The following is an 18,750-nucleotide window of genomic DNA, read 5'->3' as shown; positions in this document are numbered from 1 at the left end:
GTCTCTTGCCTCCTGCATTGGCAGGCAGGTTCTTTACCACTAGCACCACCTGGGAAGCCCTAGAAGCATGGATACACAGACAGAAACACACGGCAGGTATATGTCTTGCTCATTAACACAACTTTAATAACTAATAATGCTTGGCACATAGTAAGGAAAATCATGTTTAACTGTTGTGAACTGTTTATTTCATGTGCTAGGAATTCATAGCCGTGCCATGTTCATGAACAGCCACCAAGTTCTGCTTCTTATCTTGGGCACTTGTCACATCCGTGAGGCTGAGGCAAGGAAAGAGAAGGAAAATAAGTGACAATGAGCCCCCACTGACTGATAAATTACTATTCAGCTCCTCATTTTGACCTGCATGGCCCCTGTGCACTCCCATTCCATCCTGCCTTGTGGTCTATGTGCACCTCTCACTGCTCCTGAAGACCAACCTTGTGTTCAGGCTGCAGCGACTCTGTCAACTGTCCAGTGAGGTTTTCGGCTAGAGGAATGTGTCGCCTACATGCTAGAAGCTGACCTGGGGTTTGGGAGCCCACAGCATCCTGGGGAGGGAAGATCTCTGGATATACAGAGCAGGAAGTAGAAAAAGCATGGGAATCCTTCTCATTTAGCCTCAGAGCTGCACCCCCAAGGGACTGGGAGAAAGGAACAAGTGACAAGACAGGATACAACTAACATAAGAGAACAGTGCCTTTTGTGGGGATGTGGGGATGGAGAGAAAGCTTACTTACAGATTTAGTCATCTTCATCTTCCTCTTCCTCGGGATCACTGATCTCTTCATAGGCCACTGGTTTTCTTTTTCGCAGTCTGTTGGCCCAAACATTAACTGTGTTTCTATTGGATTCTTCCTCGTGATCGCTGATCTCTTCTTGGGCAACTGGTTCTCTTTTTTGCCGTCTGTTGGCCCACACATCAACCGTGTTTCCATTGGATTCTTCCTCAGGATCACTGATCTCTTCGTAGGCAACCGGTTTTCTTTCTCGCAGTCTGATGGCAGAAACCTTCTTTTTCTTGGATCCTGGAGAAGAGTTGGTACATGGGTGTTGGGTGGGTTAGGGAGTGTCGGGTCCTGTTTTGTGAGATAAGGAGATGCCTCCTCCCTCCCCAGGTGTCCACAGGACTTCTACACAGTCTGTTTTGCACACTTTCTGGCTCAAAGAGGCTGAGAGGTTAGACCCACACCAATACACACCAAACAGCAGTTAGAGTTTTAGCTTCTGGCTCCTTTCACCAGTAAGTAATTCAGATTACTTACCACATTTATTCCGACCGTCTTTCACTCAGCAGATATTAAAGGCATATCGTGTGTCAGGCATTGAGCTGAGGGTGGGGATAAAACTCTGAGTAAGATGTGTTCCCAAGTTATCACAGATGGAATGACCTGAGTTCCCCCACCAGGGATTGAACCCATGCTCCCTGCAGAGTAGGTGCAGTCTTAACCACTGGACTGCCAGGGAAGTCCCTTGAATTGAACACCTTTGAACAGCCTGTGAACTTGGATTCTTTATTTCCATTTTATGGACTAGGAATCTGGAGCTCAGAGAATTTGAAAGGCTTGCCCCCAGTTACATGGCTTTCATATGGATGACAACTCAGATCTGTGATTCTGTAAGTTACACGTTTTTAAAACAAATTTGGCCATGCCAAGTGGTTTGTGGGATCTTAGTTCCTTGATCGGGGATCAAACCCAGGCCCCAGCAATGAGGACCCTGGAAGTCAGCTCAAATGTTTCAGCTGGAGCTGAGCAAGCTCTCAGCCCAGCCTGGCCCTAGGCCTGTCCAGGATCCATCTCCCATGGCTAACCCATTCACTTGAACATGGCCAGGGAAGACAGAGGAGTTGTTCCCAAACAAGTAAGAAAAGTGGTTTCTCTTACCTGCTGTTTTCTTACTCTGCTGAGCAGAGATACTTGCTTTTGCCTGGGAGCGCAGCTGTCTCTGAGCCTGCTCTGGGCCTGATGTTCCTGGTACTATCTTCGAACGTTTTTTTCCCTTTACAGGCTTCTTGGGCATCACCTTTTTAACGTGAAAGTCACATACAATCAGTATCCATTTCTCAAGTGCTTTAGAGCTTACAAAGTGTTTTCTTGTGCAGTACCTTAATTAACGTCCTCAACAAGTCTGAGGGATCATTATATTACCTGTACCTAAATTACGAAGAATCTAGGAAGTTAGAAGGAAATGGAATGGTCTAAATGAAGGGCGTTTCCAGGATTAGAACGCTTGTTTTCATGCTTTTTCCAGACTGACACCCTCACCAAGAGAAATCTCCAAGTGAGCAGGAGTGTGGTACACGGAAGATTTGGGAAAGTAGAGCGTTCTAACGATCCATGAGGTCTGTGAAAATGAGGAGGGGCTTCTATAAAATCTAAGGGATTGAAGATAAGATGGTTGACAGCTGCGGGGAGAGCAAATGGAACAATGTGCAGAGGGGACAAAACGCTGCTGGCAAATGGTGTGGGAGAGATGAATATAGGGAAAGGAGAAGAGAGAATGGTTCACATAAATTCACGCAGACAGCCAAGAAGGTGGTGCCAGATGTTGCATCCTGTCCTACCTCGGCAAGAACATTTCATGTGGAATTAGGTGAGGTGGTTCCTGTACCAATTCTACTTGTGTCAGGGTGTGTCGCTGACCAACGATCTTAAAGCCAACCTTCATTCAGCTCTTGTTTATAAAACTGTGAACGATAACTATATAATCAGCTCCCTTATTTATGCATCAGTGAACAATAACTGTAAAACAAGCTAAGTGAAAGAACTTTCTAAGGCTATAAATGCTGTTTAAATGTGATAACAATAAAAACAAACACTTTTATGATCCCTCTTTGAATTCTCTCTTCAACCGTGTCCACACTGCTACTGGTAACCCAACCACCAGATCCCTTTACCCTCTAAACTATAGTTTAACCTGCAATTGCAGAAGAACTCATTCAATAAACCTCTAAGGGTCTTCCTGGGCTGGAACTGGGACTTCAGAGATGCCTCAGGGGCAGACAAGGTCCCTAAGGAGCTCACAGAAGAGAGAGGCTGACAGTTCAAGTGATTCCCAAGCAACACAAAAGGGGCCCTGTTGTGAGAGTGGGTGTCTAAACAGAAGTGTCAGCAGCATCTGCAAAGTTTAGGGGAAACGCCTGAGCTTCAGAAACGTGTGGAAAAGCTTATAGGTTTGGAAATGGCTTGGGGCTTTGGATTAGACTACTACCACTGCCACTGTTGGGCTTCCCTGGTGGCTCAGATGTAAAGAATCTTCCTGCAATGCAAGAGATCCAGGTCTGATCCCTGGGTCAGTAAGATCCTCTGGAGAAGAGAACAGCCATTGTGGTCTCAAGCAGATTATTTAACATCACTGTACGACAGTATCTGCATTATTATGAGTAGTAGTATTTAATAATACTAATAATAACTTCATTATTATTTGGGGATAAAATGGCAGTAACATCATAGAGGTTTTAAGGGCTAAATACACTAATCCATGTGAATTGCCTAAAATAGTATCTGTCATCACTATGAAATCAAAAGAAGTAACAACTATTACAATTGTTGTTAATTATTATTTAGCTCTTGGTACTACATCAGGACTGCAGCCATGAAATTTAAAGACGCTTACTCCTTGGACGAAAAGTTATGACCAACCTAGGTAGCATATTGAAAAGCAGAGACATTACTTTGCCAACAAAGGTCCATCTAGTCAAGGCTATGGTTTTTCCAGTGGTCATGTATGGATGCGAGAGTTGGACTGTGAAGAAAGCTGAGCGCCGAGGAATTGATGCTTTTGAACTGTGGTGTTGGAGAAGACTCTTGAGAGTCCCTTGGACTGCAAGGAGATCCAACCAGTCCATTCTAAAGATCAGCCCTGGGGTGTTCTTTGGAACAAATGATGTTAAAGCTGAAACTCCAGTTCTTTGGCCACCTCATGCGAAGAGTTGACTCATTGGAAAAGACTCTGATGCTGGGAGGGATTGGGGGCAGGAGGAAAAGGGGACGACAGAGGATGAGATGGCTGGATGGCATAACCGACTCGATGGACATAAGTTTGAGTGAACTCCGGGAGATGGTGGTGAACAGGGAGGCCTGGCGTGCTGCGATTCATGGGGTCGCAAAGAGTCAGACACGACTGAGCGACTGAACTGAACTACATCAGGAACTGTGATAAAGAGATCAGCAAAGGGAGGCAGTGAGGGCCAGGCTATTTTCCCACTTTTATCCCAATATTCACATCTACGGAGAGATAAACAGTCTCTGGTCCTTTGGATTTGCGAGGCACTCACCTTCTGGCATTTTCCCCCTTGCATGTTGGAAGTCCCTTGAGGAGGTTCATCTAAAAGGAGGTGACAAGTCAGAAATTTGTTTTTGTTGTTGGTAAATATTCTCAAACTGCAGAGACTCCTGTAGTATCAGGGATTTCTGCAGCAGAGGGTGACGAGTCCACTCATTATCAAAGAGTTACTCTGAGACCAGCCTCTGAATAACAATGATTTTGCTATTTATTTGCAGCATCTATTCAGAATTTTTCTTCTATGGTTTATAAAGTGTAAACTAAACCCCATCACTGCCTTATCCTATCCTATTATGTATTTCTTATGTTTTTCCCCAAAGAAGTAAATTGATTGGTCTTTAGCCAAAAATCACTCTATACTTAAAATGGTGAATTTCACAGTATGTCAATTACACCTTAATGAAGCTGTTAAGTGTGAAATGAACCATGGATGATTTAGTCCAGTGGTTATGGAATGTTTCCAGTATAAAGATACCTCTTTAATATCAAAAACCTTGTAGCTACTCAAGCACTGGGTTTTTAGCCCTCTTACAGTAATTTTGGGAGCTTGTGGAATCCGGCCTGTTAAACTAGAGAGTCAAAGGGTTACTGGAGACATTTTGAACATTCTCACCCTGTCTCCTCACAACTATGCTGTCAGAGCAAAAGAGCAAATGAACACATCCCATCCCCTTTTTAAGTGAGTACATACACTGCTCAGATTTCTAGACTCTGTCACTTTTTTAAAACCTTACATTGCCTCTGCTCATTGACCAGTAGGAAAGGTCAATGTGTGGAAGATTACTCTCTTAAACTCTCTTCCAAACTCAACACACAGAACCAGGTTCGATTAGGAGTGAGACAACTATTTGGTTTTGATAAAACGCAAGCAAACAGCCATATGTCATTACATAATATGTTAATCACTTTCTTAAGATAGTTACCCAATACCTATGCACTATTATTTTGGAAGTTTTGGGTGGATTTACACTTCAAATTTTTCTTAATCATCCTGTGATTCATTAATGGTGCTTAGCAAGAACTAACTCCTTTAAAAAAGAAATGTTTCAAACATGCATAAAATGATGGACAATAATATTTGAAACGTGCATCTACCATTGGGTCTAGTAGGATTTCAACATTATCTCACAACTACTTCAGATCGCTCTGAGCTCTTTATTCAAAACATAACAAAACACTATGGACAAGTCACAGCTGAAGCCATCTGTGTGGCCCTCACTGATCCCTACCCTCCTTCCTTTTCCACTTCTTCACTCCAGAGTTTGATGGGTTTTATTCTCATTCACGTTTTTATACATTTACCAAATACTTTCTATCCATAAAAATATATATATTCTCGTTTTGCATGTTTTAGGATTATATATGAATGGCCTCTGACTGTGCTTAACCCTCTGCATTCCATTTTTTTTCACTTAACCATGATGCTTTTGAGGGAACAAAGTCCTGAGAATCTTTCCCCATCTGGAACCCCGCATAAATGGGCTTCAGGAGACTCATTTCCTGTCACTTACCCTTTTCCCTGGGGTTCTTAGTTTTAGAATCACAGCGCTTGGATTTTGTGGCTCCATTTTTAGGACACATGAAAGCCGGTGGGGTACACTGGAGACCTAGAATGATGCACAATATTTGTTTCTTAACAAACAACCTGAGAGGAGGGGGAAATGCTGGGACACAGCACCAACAGTAAAGCTCATCAGCTGGGCAGGGGGAATCTGAACCACGGCCAGTGAGAGAGAAATGCATAGAATCCAGGTCTGAGCACCTCTGTGGCCACTCTCAGCCCACAGCCCTGCACAGGATTTAAAAGAGCAGAAGGGTTGAAAACTGCCCTGGGATTTCTTCGCACAGAAAAGGACAAATGTGGGACACTTGGCATAGCCTAAGAAGAATAAACCATGGCTTGTAAAGAGGAATCGTCATTTATTCCCAGCCTTGTCTGAACCCAGAACTTCCTATTACCTAGTCTAGTCATGGTTTCATAGTTTCTCTTCATATTCACATAGGTGATTTTCTCCGAGTATCCCAGACGTGCCCACTCTTTCTTAGAGAAGTATTGGGAAATAGTCTTGAAAGTCTAAAAAAGAAAGAAAAATAAATCCCAGCAATGATTCAGCTAAACATGTCTGACTTTCAGCCAGGAACTCTTCCTTGGCTGCAGGGCCTCCATGTTAGACCTATAAAGTAGAGCTAATAAACCCTCTCTAGTCATGGCTAACAGAGAAAATGGGTAACATCGCCTAGGCTCTCGTCTGGCATGTAGTAGGTGCTTAATGCTGGTGGCATGCTCTTCTCTCACCTTCCAGAATAGACTGAGAACCATCCAATCCAGTGCAAGATCACAGATCTTTTACCCAAGGATACCAGGCAAGGACAGAATGAGGGCCAGAAGCTCTGGATCTCCCCTTGACATGCTGCTCCTTGTCCCCAGTGCTTCTGACCCTCCCCCAACCCCCAATGCCCAGAAATCTAGTCACCATACAATGTCCCCTGGGCCACTCCTCTGCCCTCTCCAGATCAACTCACCTTGGATTTCTTCTCTAATTTCTTCCTGTCTTCCCTGGGGTTTTCCCAGAAGCTGCCTCTGTTCATGGCGCTTATCTAGAAGGAACACAGCCTGGGTCTCTCCAGTCACAAGGCCAAAGGTTCTGTCGGGGGATAAAGTGTTGAAGGAAGTCCACATTCAGTTAGTCACCTGTAATTAAGGTTCTACTTTTCTCCATCCTTGGCTTATCTGTCCTTGAGCAAGGACATGAGGGTGGGGAAATCAGATGAGAACAGGAAGCTGGAGGTCTCTGAGAGAAGTAGTGATTAGGGATGACATGTTTTCTGTCATGATCAAAGTAGCATTGAGTCTTTGAGGGAGGTTGGTTATTGTTGTTAGTAGTTTGCCTGGTTTGGCTTATTTTGAAGGAAAGATATCAGACACTTGTTGGGGAAGTAGTGAAGTGAATGCATAGTATTATTGAGGGGGCTGTTTTGAGGCAAAGGAGGGGAGGGGAGGTAAGTCCCAGAGGTCATACGGTGTCTCTGATTGAAAGGTTTCAGTTTTCAGGCAGAGGGATGTGGGATTTTGCTCGGTTGAAAAGAAATGAAGATCACTAATATGAGTGGATTTAAAGTGTATTACTAGGCCCAAATCAATAAAATCAGAAATGAAGGAGAAGTTACAACCAACACCACATAAATATAAAGGATCATAAGAGATTACCTAGAGATGGCATTTTTCACAGAACTAGAACAAATAATTTTAAATTTTGTGTGGAAACCCAAAAGACCCCAAATAGCCAAAATAATCTTGAGAAACAAGAACAGAGCTGGGGGTATCACACTCACAAACTAGTAGCTGAAGGTGTCTTCAGACTATACTACAAAGCTACAGTAGTCAAAACAATATAGTACTGGCACAAAACCAGACACACAGATAGATGGAACAGATTATAAAGTCCAGAAACAAACCCATGCACATATGGTCAATTAATCTGTGACAAAGGAGACAAAAATATACGAGGGAGAAAAGACAATTCCCTTCAATAAGTGGTGCTAGGAATATTGGACAGCTGCATGTAAATAATGAAATTAGAACATTTTCTTACACCATATAAAAAATAAACTCAAAATGGATTACAGACCTAAATATAAGACCATAAAACTCCTAGAAGAAAATAGACAGAACACTCTTTGACATATATTGTAGCAATATGTTTTGGACCTGTCTCTTACAGCAAACTAAACAAAACCAAAACATGGTACCTCATTAAACTTAAAAGCTTTTTCACAGCAAAGGAAACCACTGACAAAACAAAAAGACAACCTACTGAAAGAGAGAAATATTTGCAAATGATATGAGTGATAAAGGGTTAATTTCTAAATTATATAAATAGCTTATAAAAATATTAAAAAACCAAACAACCCCATTTAGAAATGGGCAGAATAACTGAAAAGGCATTTTTCTGAAGAAGACATGCAAACAGCCAAGTCAATGAAAAGATGCCCAATATTGCTAATCATCATAGAAATGCAAATCAAAACCACAATGAGAGGGACTTCCCTGGTGGTCCAGCAGCTAAGACTCCATGCGCCCAATGCAGGGGGCCTGGGTTCAGTTCCTGGTCAGGGAACTAGATCCCACATGCTGCAACTAAGAGTTCACGTGCCTCAATTAAGAGTTCACATGCCACAACTAAGAGTACACATGGGGCAACTAAAAAGATTTTGCATGCCTTAACGAAAGATTCTGCATGTAGCAATGAAGATTGAAGATCCCATGTACCACAACTAAGACCCAGTGCAGCCAAATAAATAAATATTAAAAAAAACCCAACACTATGAGATATCACCTCACACCTCCCAGAATGGCTATCATCAAAAAGACCACAAACCATAAACATTGGGGAGGATGTGGAAAAAAGGGTACTTTTGTATATTGTTGGTGGGAATGTAAATTGGTATAGTCACTGTGGAAAACAGTGTGAAGGTACATCAAAAAAGTAAAAATAGAACAACAATCGACCCAGAAATTCCATTCCTGGGTATATATCTGAAACAAAACAAAAGCATTAATTTGAAAAGATACACACAGCCTAATATGCATGGCACCATTATTTATACTAGCCAAGACATAGAAAGCAACTTAAGTATCTATAAACAGATCATGGATGAAGCTGTGGTATATATATATGTGCATGTGTATGAGTGACACACACAAGGGAATACTACTCAGTCATAAAAAGAATAAAATCTTGTCATTTGCAACATGAATGGACTTGGTGTGTATTATGTTAGTGAAATAAATCAGACAGAAGAAGACACATACCATATGTTATCACTTATTCACAGGATCTTAAAGAAAACAACAAAGAAATGAGCATAACAACAACAACAACAAAAACAGATTCACAGATAAACAGAACAAATTAGTGCTTATCAGTGAGGAGAGAAGACAGGAGGGGAAAGATAGGGATAGGAGATTAAGAGATACAAACTGCTATGTATAAAATAAATAAGCAATAAGGACATATTGTACAATACAAAAAACATAGTCATTATTTTGTAATAACATTAAAGGAAGTATAATCTATAAATGGGCTTCCCTGGTGGCTCAGAGGTTAAAGTGTCTGCCTGCAATACAGGAGACCCGGGTTCGATCCCTGGGTCGGGAAGAACCCCTGGAGAAGGAAATGGCAACCCACTCCAGGATTCTTGCCTGGAGAATCCCATGGACAGAGAATCCCATGGACAGAAAAGCCTGGTGGGCTACAGTCCATGGGGTCGCAAAGAGTCGGACACGACTGAGCGACTTCACTCACTTAATCTATAAATACATGGAATCAATTTGTTGTATGTGTGAAATTAATGTATTGTAAATCAATATATCTTGATTTTTACTACCTTTTTGAAAATTATTAAAGTGAAGAGAGCTAGCACCTCTGACACTATAGGATCACCCATCACTCAGGCTGAGAATATGGCATTGGGAGTTTCTCTCAGGAGGGGAGAGCTTTGGGAGTTTCTCTCAGGGCAGGGAGAGTCTGAGGCCAAGAACATTGATTCTTTATACCAGCTGCTGCTGCTGCTTGCTCCTAAGTCGCTTCAGTCGTGTCTGACTCTGTGCGACCCCAGAGACGGTAGCCCACGAGGCTCCCCCGTCCCTGGGATTCTCCAGGCAAGAACACTGAAGTGGGTTGCCATTTCCTTCTCCAAGGCATGAAAGTGAAAAGTTAAAGTGAAGTCGCCCAGTCGTGTCCGACTCTTCGCGACCCCATGGTCCGCAGCCTACCAGGCTCCTCCGTCCATGGGATTTTCCAGGCAAGAGTACTGGAGTGGGGTGCCATTCCCTTCTCCGTTTGAGGATGTTAGGAGGTCCAGAAAATATTCGGTTGCTTGAATTATCAACAACAGTAGGTCCCAGTTTTTTTGCTTGCTCCCCTTAACCTGTCTAGAGAGACCCTGAGAGAGCTTACCTCAGACGTGAAGCGGTGCCGAAGTGCCGCTCGACGTCAGGACGAAATCCCACGAGATGTCGCGACGAAATCCCACAGTTCAACCGACCAAGGACAATCAACAAATCAGAACAGTTAGCCAACTTGATCTGGCCAATCGGAGATCAGGAGAGTAGGCGGGGCAAGAGAGGCAGGAATGGGGTCACCTAACGGTTCACTCTCCGGGGACAGGAGTGCCTTTTCAAAGTGGGTGGAAACTTGAAGTTTCCTGCTTGAAGCAGGATTGCCTCCCGCCAAAACTGGCCACTCCCAGTTACGTAGGTCCATTAGCACACATGCTCAGATGTTACCTTTCCATTCAGCTTACCTCTTTTCTACCCTCTGCTGTGTGTTTGTTTGGTTTTAATAAATGGTACATCTAGCTTCTCTGGTAGCTCATATGGTAAAGAATCTGGCTGCAATGCAGGAGACCCGGGTTTGATCCCTGGGTCGGGAAGCTCCCCTGCAGAAGGGAATGGCAACCCACTCCAGGATTCTTGCCTGGAGAATCCCATGGACCGACCATGGGGTCGCAAAGAGTCAGACACGACTGAGCGACTAACACTTTCATTTTCAAATGGTATATCCGAGGCAGGCTGCCATCTCAAATCCTTCCCATCAGTCTCCAACTTCCTCAGATATGGGGTCTTTCTTAGGGCATCATATGGCCTTTCTAATAACTCAAGAATTTTAAACTTAAGGAAAAAAAAAAAACTTAAGAAAGCTATGGTACATATACACAATGGAGTATTACTCAGCCATTATAAAGAATACATTTGAATCAGTTCTAATGAGGTGGGTGAAACTGGAGCCTATTACACAGAGTGAAGTAAGCCAGAAAGAAAAAAACCAATACAGTATACTAACGCATATATATGGAATTTGGAAAGATGGTAACAATAACCCTGTATACGAAACAGCAAAAGAGACACTGATGTATAGAACAGTCTTTTGGACTCTGTGGGAGAGGGAGAGGGTGGGATGATTTGGGAGAATGGCATTGAAACATGTATAATATCATATATTAAACGAGTCGCCAGTCCAAAAAAAAAAAAAAAAAACTTTTAAATATGTGCTTTTTCTGGAAGATCCAATAACCAGAAACATGCTTTACCCAATACTAATATTTGCAACAGTAGTATTAAAAAGAATATCCTTGTAATTAGGGCTTGCTGTGTCCCTCAGGGGGCTCAGAAGTCACTTTTTCTAGAAAGTCTTTTCTACACCCACCCCCACCCCCCAATAGGTCACCAATACCCCTTGGGCTTTCCATTACATCTCTGATCTAAGTGCCTCCTCCTTCTTAGGGCAAGGAGAACAGGGCAGTAACCCATGTGCTAAACACAAAGCCATTTATGTGCATCATCCCATTTAATTTTCATCCCCTTGAGTTGAGTAGTGTTATCATTCCTTTTGTGCAGATGCTAAGACTGAGATGCAGAGAGTTAAGCAACTTGGTTACATAATCAGTAGGTAGCAGGGCTGGAGTTCACCCCAAGTTGAATTGAGTCCAAAGCCTGTGCTTTTACTTACTGTTCTGTTGTTCAGTCCCTCAATCAACAGTGTCCGACTCTTTGTGACCCCATGGACTGCAGCGAGCCAGGCTTCCCTGTCCCTCACCATCTCCCTGAGTGCGCTCAAACTAATGTTTGAGTCTGTGACGCCATCCAACCATCTCATCCTCTGTCTTCTCCTTCTCCTCCTGTCTTCAATCTTTCCCCGCATCAGGATCTTTTCCAGAGAGTCAACTCTTCGTATCAGGTGGCCAAAGCATTCTTTCTAGTTAATATTCAGAGTGGATTTCCTTTAGGATTGACTGGTTTGATCTCCTTGCTGTCCAAGGGACTCTAAGAGTCTTCTCCCGCACCACAGTTTAAAAGCATCAATGCTTTGGCATTCAGCTTTCTTTATGGTCCACATCTCACATCCACATATGACTACTGGGAAAACAATAGCTTTGACTAGATGGACCGTTGTTGGCAAAGTGATGTCTCTGCTTCTTAAAATGTTATCTAGGTTTGTCATAGCTTTTCTTCCAAGGAGTAAGCGTCTTTTAATTTCATGGCTACAGTCACGGTCCACAGTGATTTTGGACCCCAAGAAAACATAGTCTGTCACTGTTTCTGTTTCCTCCCCCATCTGTTTGCTGTGAAGTGATGGGACTGGATGCCATGATCTTAGTTTTTTGAATGTTGAGTTTTAAGCCAGCTTTTTCACTCTCCTCTTTCACCCTCATCAAGAGGCTCTTTAGTTCCTATTCACTTTCTGCCATGAGGGTGATGTCATCTTCATACTGAGGTTATTGATATTTCTCCCATCAGTCTTGACTCCAGCTTGAGCTTCATCCAGCCCAACATTTTGCATGATGAATTCTGCATATAAGTTAAATAAGCAAGGTGTCAATATACAACCTTGACATACGCCTCTCCCAATTTTGAAGTAGTCCGTTTTTTTCATGTCTGGTTCTAACTGTTGCTTCTTGATCTGCATACAGGTTTCTCACGAAGTAGGTAAGGTGGCTTGGTATTCCAAAAATTTAAGAATTTTCCACAGTTTGCTGTGATCCACACAGTCAAAGACTTTAGTGTAGTCAATGAAGTATTCAACTTTTTCTGGAATTCCCTTGTTTTCTCTATGATCCAACGGGTGTTGATAATTTGATATCTAGTTCCTTTCTACGTCTTGTCTAAAAGCATCTGGGGCCCACGTCTAAACCCTAATACAATCACAAACAGGGCCAGTGACATTGCCTTTCAGCACCTCTTGTTGTCATATCTTGGGACCCCAGCAGGACCCAGACACGGTGCTAAGGTCACCAGTGTATCATTTACTTCCAGCCTTGAATAAAACAAGTCACTGCATACCACCCCCAGAGATGTGACATCAACCACCTGGGAGGCAGCGAAGGATGAGGAACTCTCAGTATCTGCTCAGCCCTCCACACTCCTCATGCTGCAGGGTTTTGTAATGAAGATTTTTCTTTCTTGATAACAGTAACTTTTCTGCTTTTGCAAAACAAAAAATTTTAAGTTCCTCTTGCATAATTAACTAGATCTTATTTAGAGGATAATTGTAATTCATGTTTCTTAGTTAGAAAAAAATTTTCTGTAGCCTTTTATTTCCTACTATTTTAGCAAGTACTCTAGAGATAATAACTAAATATTGGCCACACTAGCATCCAGGACAAATTTTACCTTCTATTAAACTGAAATTAAATAAAATAGTGAAACTCCTCAATCCTTAGACTGAATAAGCTCACAACCAAGAGCTCAGGTGAACCCTCCCGTCCTTCAGCACATCCAGGGAATCCAGTAGTCAGGGATATTTGCAATCAAGACTTTTGAGACATTTACTGCAGAAGGGAACTGGAGCGTAGAATCACAGAGACCCCCTCTCCCGGGTCCAGCACTTTCACTCTGGGCTTGCACATGAGATAATGAATGAGATTTGTAATCCAAAGGGAGTAGGGGTGGGAACTAGGAATGAGCAGGAAGGAATATTTCTTTGAGTATAGCTTTTTGTGGAGCTTTGACTCTTAGAACCGTACTCATGTTTCACAGACTCTAGGGGGAAAATAAGGAAAGTAAGAAAGTGGTTGCAAACTAAATACATTGAAATAAACTAGGGGACTTCCCTGACAGTCTGGTGGTTAAGACTCCATGCTCCCAATGTAGGAGGTGTGGGTCCGATCCCTGGTCAGGGAATTAAGATCCTACACGCTGTGGGGCAAAAAGAAAAACAAAAAACAAACTCCTAGGATGATAGGGGAACCCCAAATGGGATATAAACAGAAATAATGGAACCTAACTGTATTGTGCTGTGTTAAGTTGCTTCAATCGAGTCCAAGTCTGTGTGACCCTATGGACTGTAGCCCATCAAGCTCCTCTGTCTGTGGGGATTCTCCAGGCAAGAATACTGGAGCGGGTTGCCAGGCTCTTCTCCAGGGGATCATACAACCCAGGGATCGAACCGCATCTATTGTGTCTCCTGCACTGGCAAGTGGGTTCTTTACCACTAGCACCACCTACAAATGAATAATAATACCACACTGAAGGGCATGGGGAAGAAAATAACTAACCTAAGTAGATTTGAGAAACAATATTTATTTTGACCAGATACTATAAGGCTCAAAGCAAAAAGAAATGTACACAAATGTAGTTTAGTTAGTAAATTTGTTTTTACATAGCGGTATCTTAGGAATTCTGAAAATACTTTACGTAAAGATTTGAGCAAACAAATAGATCGTAGATAACAAGGGTCATGTTTCTCATTGTCAGAGAAAGGCATTTCAAATGTGGGAAAGAGAGATAAAGCTACAATAAACACTGTGGTCTTGGATTGGAGTCAGAGATATCACTATGAATCCAAGGGACAGTCTACAAAACAACCTGCCCAAGTTTGAAAAAAAATGTCAATGTCATAAAAGATGAAGAAAGGCTAGGTTTAAAAAGACCGAAAGATGTAACAAGTTAAATGCAACACACGATCCTGGACTGCATCTGGAAACAGAAAAAAAAATTTTTTTCTTTTTGCTAATGAGGGCATTATTAGGACTATTGGCACATTTTGAAAAAGATTTACAGATTAGATAATATTTCCGAATTGGAGTTAATTTCCTGGCCTTGATTTTTATAGTGTGGTTATACAGAAAATAATGTCTGGCTTTTAAGGGAAAATACACTAGTATTTAGGGGCGTGCATGCTAAGTTGCTTCAGTCGTGTCCGACTCTTTGTGACTCTATGGACTGTAGCCTGCCAGGCTCCTCTGTCCATGGGATTCTCCAGGCAAGAATACTGGAATGGGTCGCCATGCCTTCCTCCAGGGGATCTTCCTGATCCAGGGACCTAATGGATGGGTCGCATCTCTTATGTCTCCTGCATTGGCAGGCAGGTTCTTTACCACTAGCGCCACTGATGAAGCCCTATTGAGGGGCATTTATTTACAAATATTTCAGAAGTAAATATAATTACTATTCTTACAACTTTTTCTGTAAGTTTGAAATTATTTCCAAATGAAAAGTTAAATGTAGATTATTGGACCTCACCTTTGACCCACTGGATCAGAAAATCTGGGTCTAGGGCTCAGGAATATGCAATGAAGGATAGGGCTTTGATCTTAATTTCATAAAAGTTCTTAATTTCCAGGGGTTCTGTCATACCTTGTTTCTCACATATTTAAGAGAACTCTTAAAGATGCACAAAGCTTTGTATTAGTATGCTTGGGCTGCCATAACAAAATACCATAGAACGGGTGGCTCAAACAACAGAAATTTATTTTCTCACAATTCTGGGGGCCAGAAAGTCCACGATCAAGGTTCTGGCAGGATTTGGCTTCTGCTGAGAGCTCTCCTCCTGGCTTGCAGATGGTTCCTCTCTTTGTCCTCACATGGTGTCTCATAGAGATCTCTGGTGATCCTGGCTCTTTTCTAGGGACACCAGTTCTATCAGATCAGGGCTCTACCTTTAGAGCCTCATTTAGCCTGTTGTTGTTCAGTCGCTCAGTCGTGTTCTGACTCTGTGACTCCAGGGACTGCCGCACGCCAGGCTTCCCTGTCCTTCACCATCTCCCAGAGCTTGCCCAAACTCATGTCCATTGAGTCAGTGATGCCATCCAACCATCTTGTCCTCTGTCTTCCCCTTCTCCTTCTGCCTTCTATCTTTCCCAGCATCAAGGTCTTTTCCAATGAGTCGGCTCTTTGCATCAGGTGGCCAAAGCATTGGAGATTCAGCTTCAACATCAGTCCTTCCAGTGAATGTTCAGGGTTGATTTCCTCTAGGATGGACTGGTTTGATCTCCTTGCAGTCCAAGGGACTCTCTCTAACACCACAGTTCGAAAGCATCAATTCTTTGGCGTTCAGCCTTCTTTACGGTCCAACTCTCACATCCATACATGACTACCTCCTTAAAGGCCCTATCTCCAATACAGTCACCCAGGGTTTAGACCTTCAACACACAAATTGGCAGGGGAGAGGGACTCAATTCAGTCCACAACTACCACTGTATAACACTACTGAAGTCAAGATATCATTGTAGCTTTAATTAAGACCACACATAAGGTTTTGTGTCCTCTGTTGTCCACATTGAATCTGGGTCTTGGGTCATACTTCTACCATCTATGTCCCTCAGATCTGAACCTTGATCCTGGTCCTCTGTTAACTCTTCCAGTTTTACTGCCACTCAGGTCTGACTTGCACCTGGTTCTCTGTTCAATTTTCTCTGTACACAAGCTTCTGTTAATACTTCTGCCATCAATGAGCCACTTTTGGGGGCATCTAACTTATGTTTCTGTTAAGTAACTATTCCATCATCAGTTCAGTCTGGCATGAAACCCAAACCCAAGTTCTCTTTTTATTTCTTCCTTCATCAATGCCTCTTCTCATCTGTGAATCAAATCCAAGTCTCTTAACACCATTAGTTCCCCTCTCTGATCTGTATATTAAACCCAGATAACAGTTGTAGATTTTACCACCAATGGCCCTCTTTTCTATCTGACTATCTGTTAAATCTTTAATCATCAGTGGCCCTCAGGTTTAATCTCAAACCCAGGGCTCTGTTAAGTATTCCACCACTGTGCACGCATGCTAGGTTGCTTCAGTCATGTCTGACTCTTTGCGACCCCATGGACGTTAGCCTGCTAGGCTCCTCTGTCCATGGGATTCTCCAGGCAAGAATACTGGAGTGAGCTGCCATTTCCTTCTTCAGGGGATTCTACCACCAGTGTACCTATACTCTAGACCTTAAACCTGGGTCTGTGTTAACCTATCCACAATCAATACTCCTGTGATCTTGGTCTAGAGTCTCTACTGAGGTTTCCACCAATTTTCTTTGTCTGGTCTTGAACCTAAGCCTTTGAAACAATTCTGACATAACAGCCTGAGCCCTTCATTGATGCCCATCTGGTTTGAATTCAAACCTGATCTACTACCAGTTGTCTCCCCCTAGTAATACCCTGTGTCTCCATCAAATTTTCCACCACCATCGACCCTTTGGTTTGACCTCAAAATCAGGCATTATGGTAGACAGAATAATGGTCTCCCAAAGATGTCCATGTCCTAATCCTTGGCTTTGCTTTCTTACATGGGTGGAGCTAGTGGTAAAGAATCTGCCTGCAAATGCAGGAGACATAGGAGATGTGGGTTCGATCCCTGAGTCGGAAAGATCCCCCGGAGGAGGAAATGGCAACCCACTCCAGTATTCTTGCCTGGAGAATACTATGGACAGAGAAGCCTGGCGGGCTACAGTCCATAGGGTTGGGCATGACTGAAGTGACTGAACACGCATGCAGATGTGATTAAGAATCTTGAGATGGGAAGATTATTGTGGATTATCCAGATGGGTCACAAGGCCCCTAATAACAGAGAGGGAGGAGTGGCAGAGTCAGAAAAAGAGGTGAGATGATAGAAACAGAAGGTCACAGTCAAAGAAAGATTTAAAGATGCTATACTGCTGGCTTTGAAGATGGGAGAAGGGGTCTTGAGCTAAGGAAGATGGAAAAAGCAAGAAAATGGATTCTCCCTAGAGCCTCCAGAGGGAGTATAGCCCTGCTGACACCTTGATTTCAGCTCAGTAAAACCCATTTTGGACTTCTGACCTACAGAACTACAGTTCTGACCTACAGAAGTGTAACGTAATAAACTTGTGTTGGTTTAAGCCACGTAGTCAAAGCTATGGCGTTAAGCCAACATAAGTTTGTCGTAATTTGTTACAGCACCAATAGGAAAATAATATAGGCATCTTTGAAATGTTCCACCATTGATGCCCATCTGGTCAACACTCAAACCAGGTCCTTGCTAACTCTTCCGTCATCCATGACCGTTTGTGTGACCTCAAATCCCAGTCACCGTTAGCTATTCCACCATCACAATCCCTTTATGTGTCCTCCAACCTGGGCCTCTTTTAATTTTTTCCAACCTGAATGAATTTCTGATTTTACCTTGAACTCAGGAATCTGTTATCTATTCCACCAGTAATGGGTTCTGATCTAGATGTAGGATCTAGGATGTTGAGGGTAGTTAACAGTCCCCTTGTGTCTACATATTACCCAAGGAGGTAATATACAGAGGTCTGTTCTTGGAGGTCTGTTCACTTTTTCACTATCAGGGCAATTTATGCATGAATCTTTTCTCAAGCCTGTTAACTCTTTCCCTATTGTTGCTCCCTGGGGTCTGTACAATGACTACAGGCCTCAGTTAAATCCTCCCCATCTGTGCTCCTTTGACGTGTACGGAAAATCAAGCATCTGCTAACTCTTCCATTGTTAGTGCCTCTCCTCCTATGTGCATTAACCCCAGCCCTCCTTTAATGCTTCTGTCATAAGTGCTCATTACTTGTAAGCTTAAAGTCGGTTCTTGGTTGACTCTTTCACCATCATTGCCCCTTTGGCATAGGTTGTGAATTGTGGGTCATTGTTAACTACACCACTATTAATGTTTCTCTGATATATCTCAAATTTGGGTCTAAGGTAACATTTCCATTTCCAAAGCCTCT

At 42.7% G+C, this 18,750-nt stretch overlaps 1 protein-coding gene across 2 annotated transcripts; it reads right to left on the bottom strand.

Annotated features, from left to right (window-relative positions):
* Positions 1-101: 101 nt before the first annotated feature.
* Positions 102-10,366, bottom strand: LOC133243275 (protein SSX1-like). Of its 2 annotated transcripts, XM_061409962.1 has the most exons (8): positions 10,245-10,365; positions 6,808-6,929; positions 6,244-6,358; positions 5,796-5,891; positions 4,277-4,326; positions 1,884-2,022; positions 738-1,025; positions 102-278 (listed from the first exon to the last, which is right to left on the bottom strand). In XM_061409962.1, exons 2-7 carry the CDS (start codon positions 6,871-6,873, stop codon positions 742-744), a joined length of 750 nt encoding a protein of 249 aa, XP_061265946.1. In that variant the 5' UTR covers positions 6,874-6,929; positions 10,245-10,365; the 3' UTR covers positions 102-278; positions 738-741. The 2 variants fall into 2 exon arrangements, with proteins under 2 accessions (XP_061265946.1, XP_061265947.1); XM_061409963.1 differs by lacking the exon at positions 5,796-5,891 and having other exon boundaries at positions 10,245-10,366.
* Positions 10,367-18,750: the final 8,384 nt, after the last annotated feature.

This window comes from Bos javanicus, chromosome X (assembly GCF_032452875.1).
Source record: "Bos javanicus breed banteng chromosome X, ARS-OSU_banteng_1.0, whole genome shotgun sequence".
NCBI classification, from domain to species: domain Eukaryota; kingdom Metazoa; phylum Chordata; class Mammalia; order Artiodactyla; family Bovidae; genus Bos; species Bos javanicus.
This window is presented reverse-complemented; position numbering and strand designations above follow the sequence as displayed.

Bases quoted from the DNA above. Each gene is read 5' to 3' on its own strand.
- LOC133243275 (XM_061409962.1), bottom strand. From the start codon at position 6,873: ATGAACAGAGGCAGCTTCTGGGAAAACCCCAGGGAAGACAGGAAGAAA. The intron at 6,359-6,807 runs GTGAGTTGATCT...TTTCTTTTTTAG, and splicing joins AATTAGAGAAGAAATCCAAG to ACTTTCAAGACTATTTCCCA. The intron at 1,026-1,883 runs GTAAGAGAAACC...ACTCTTCTCCAG, and splicing joins GCAGAGTAAGAAAACAGCAG to GATCCAAGAAAAAGAAGGTT.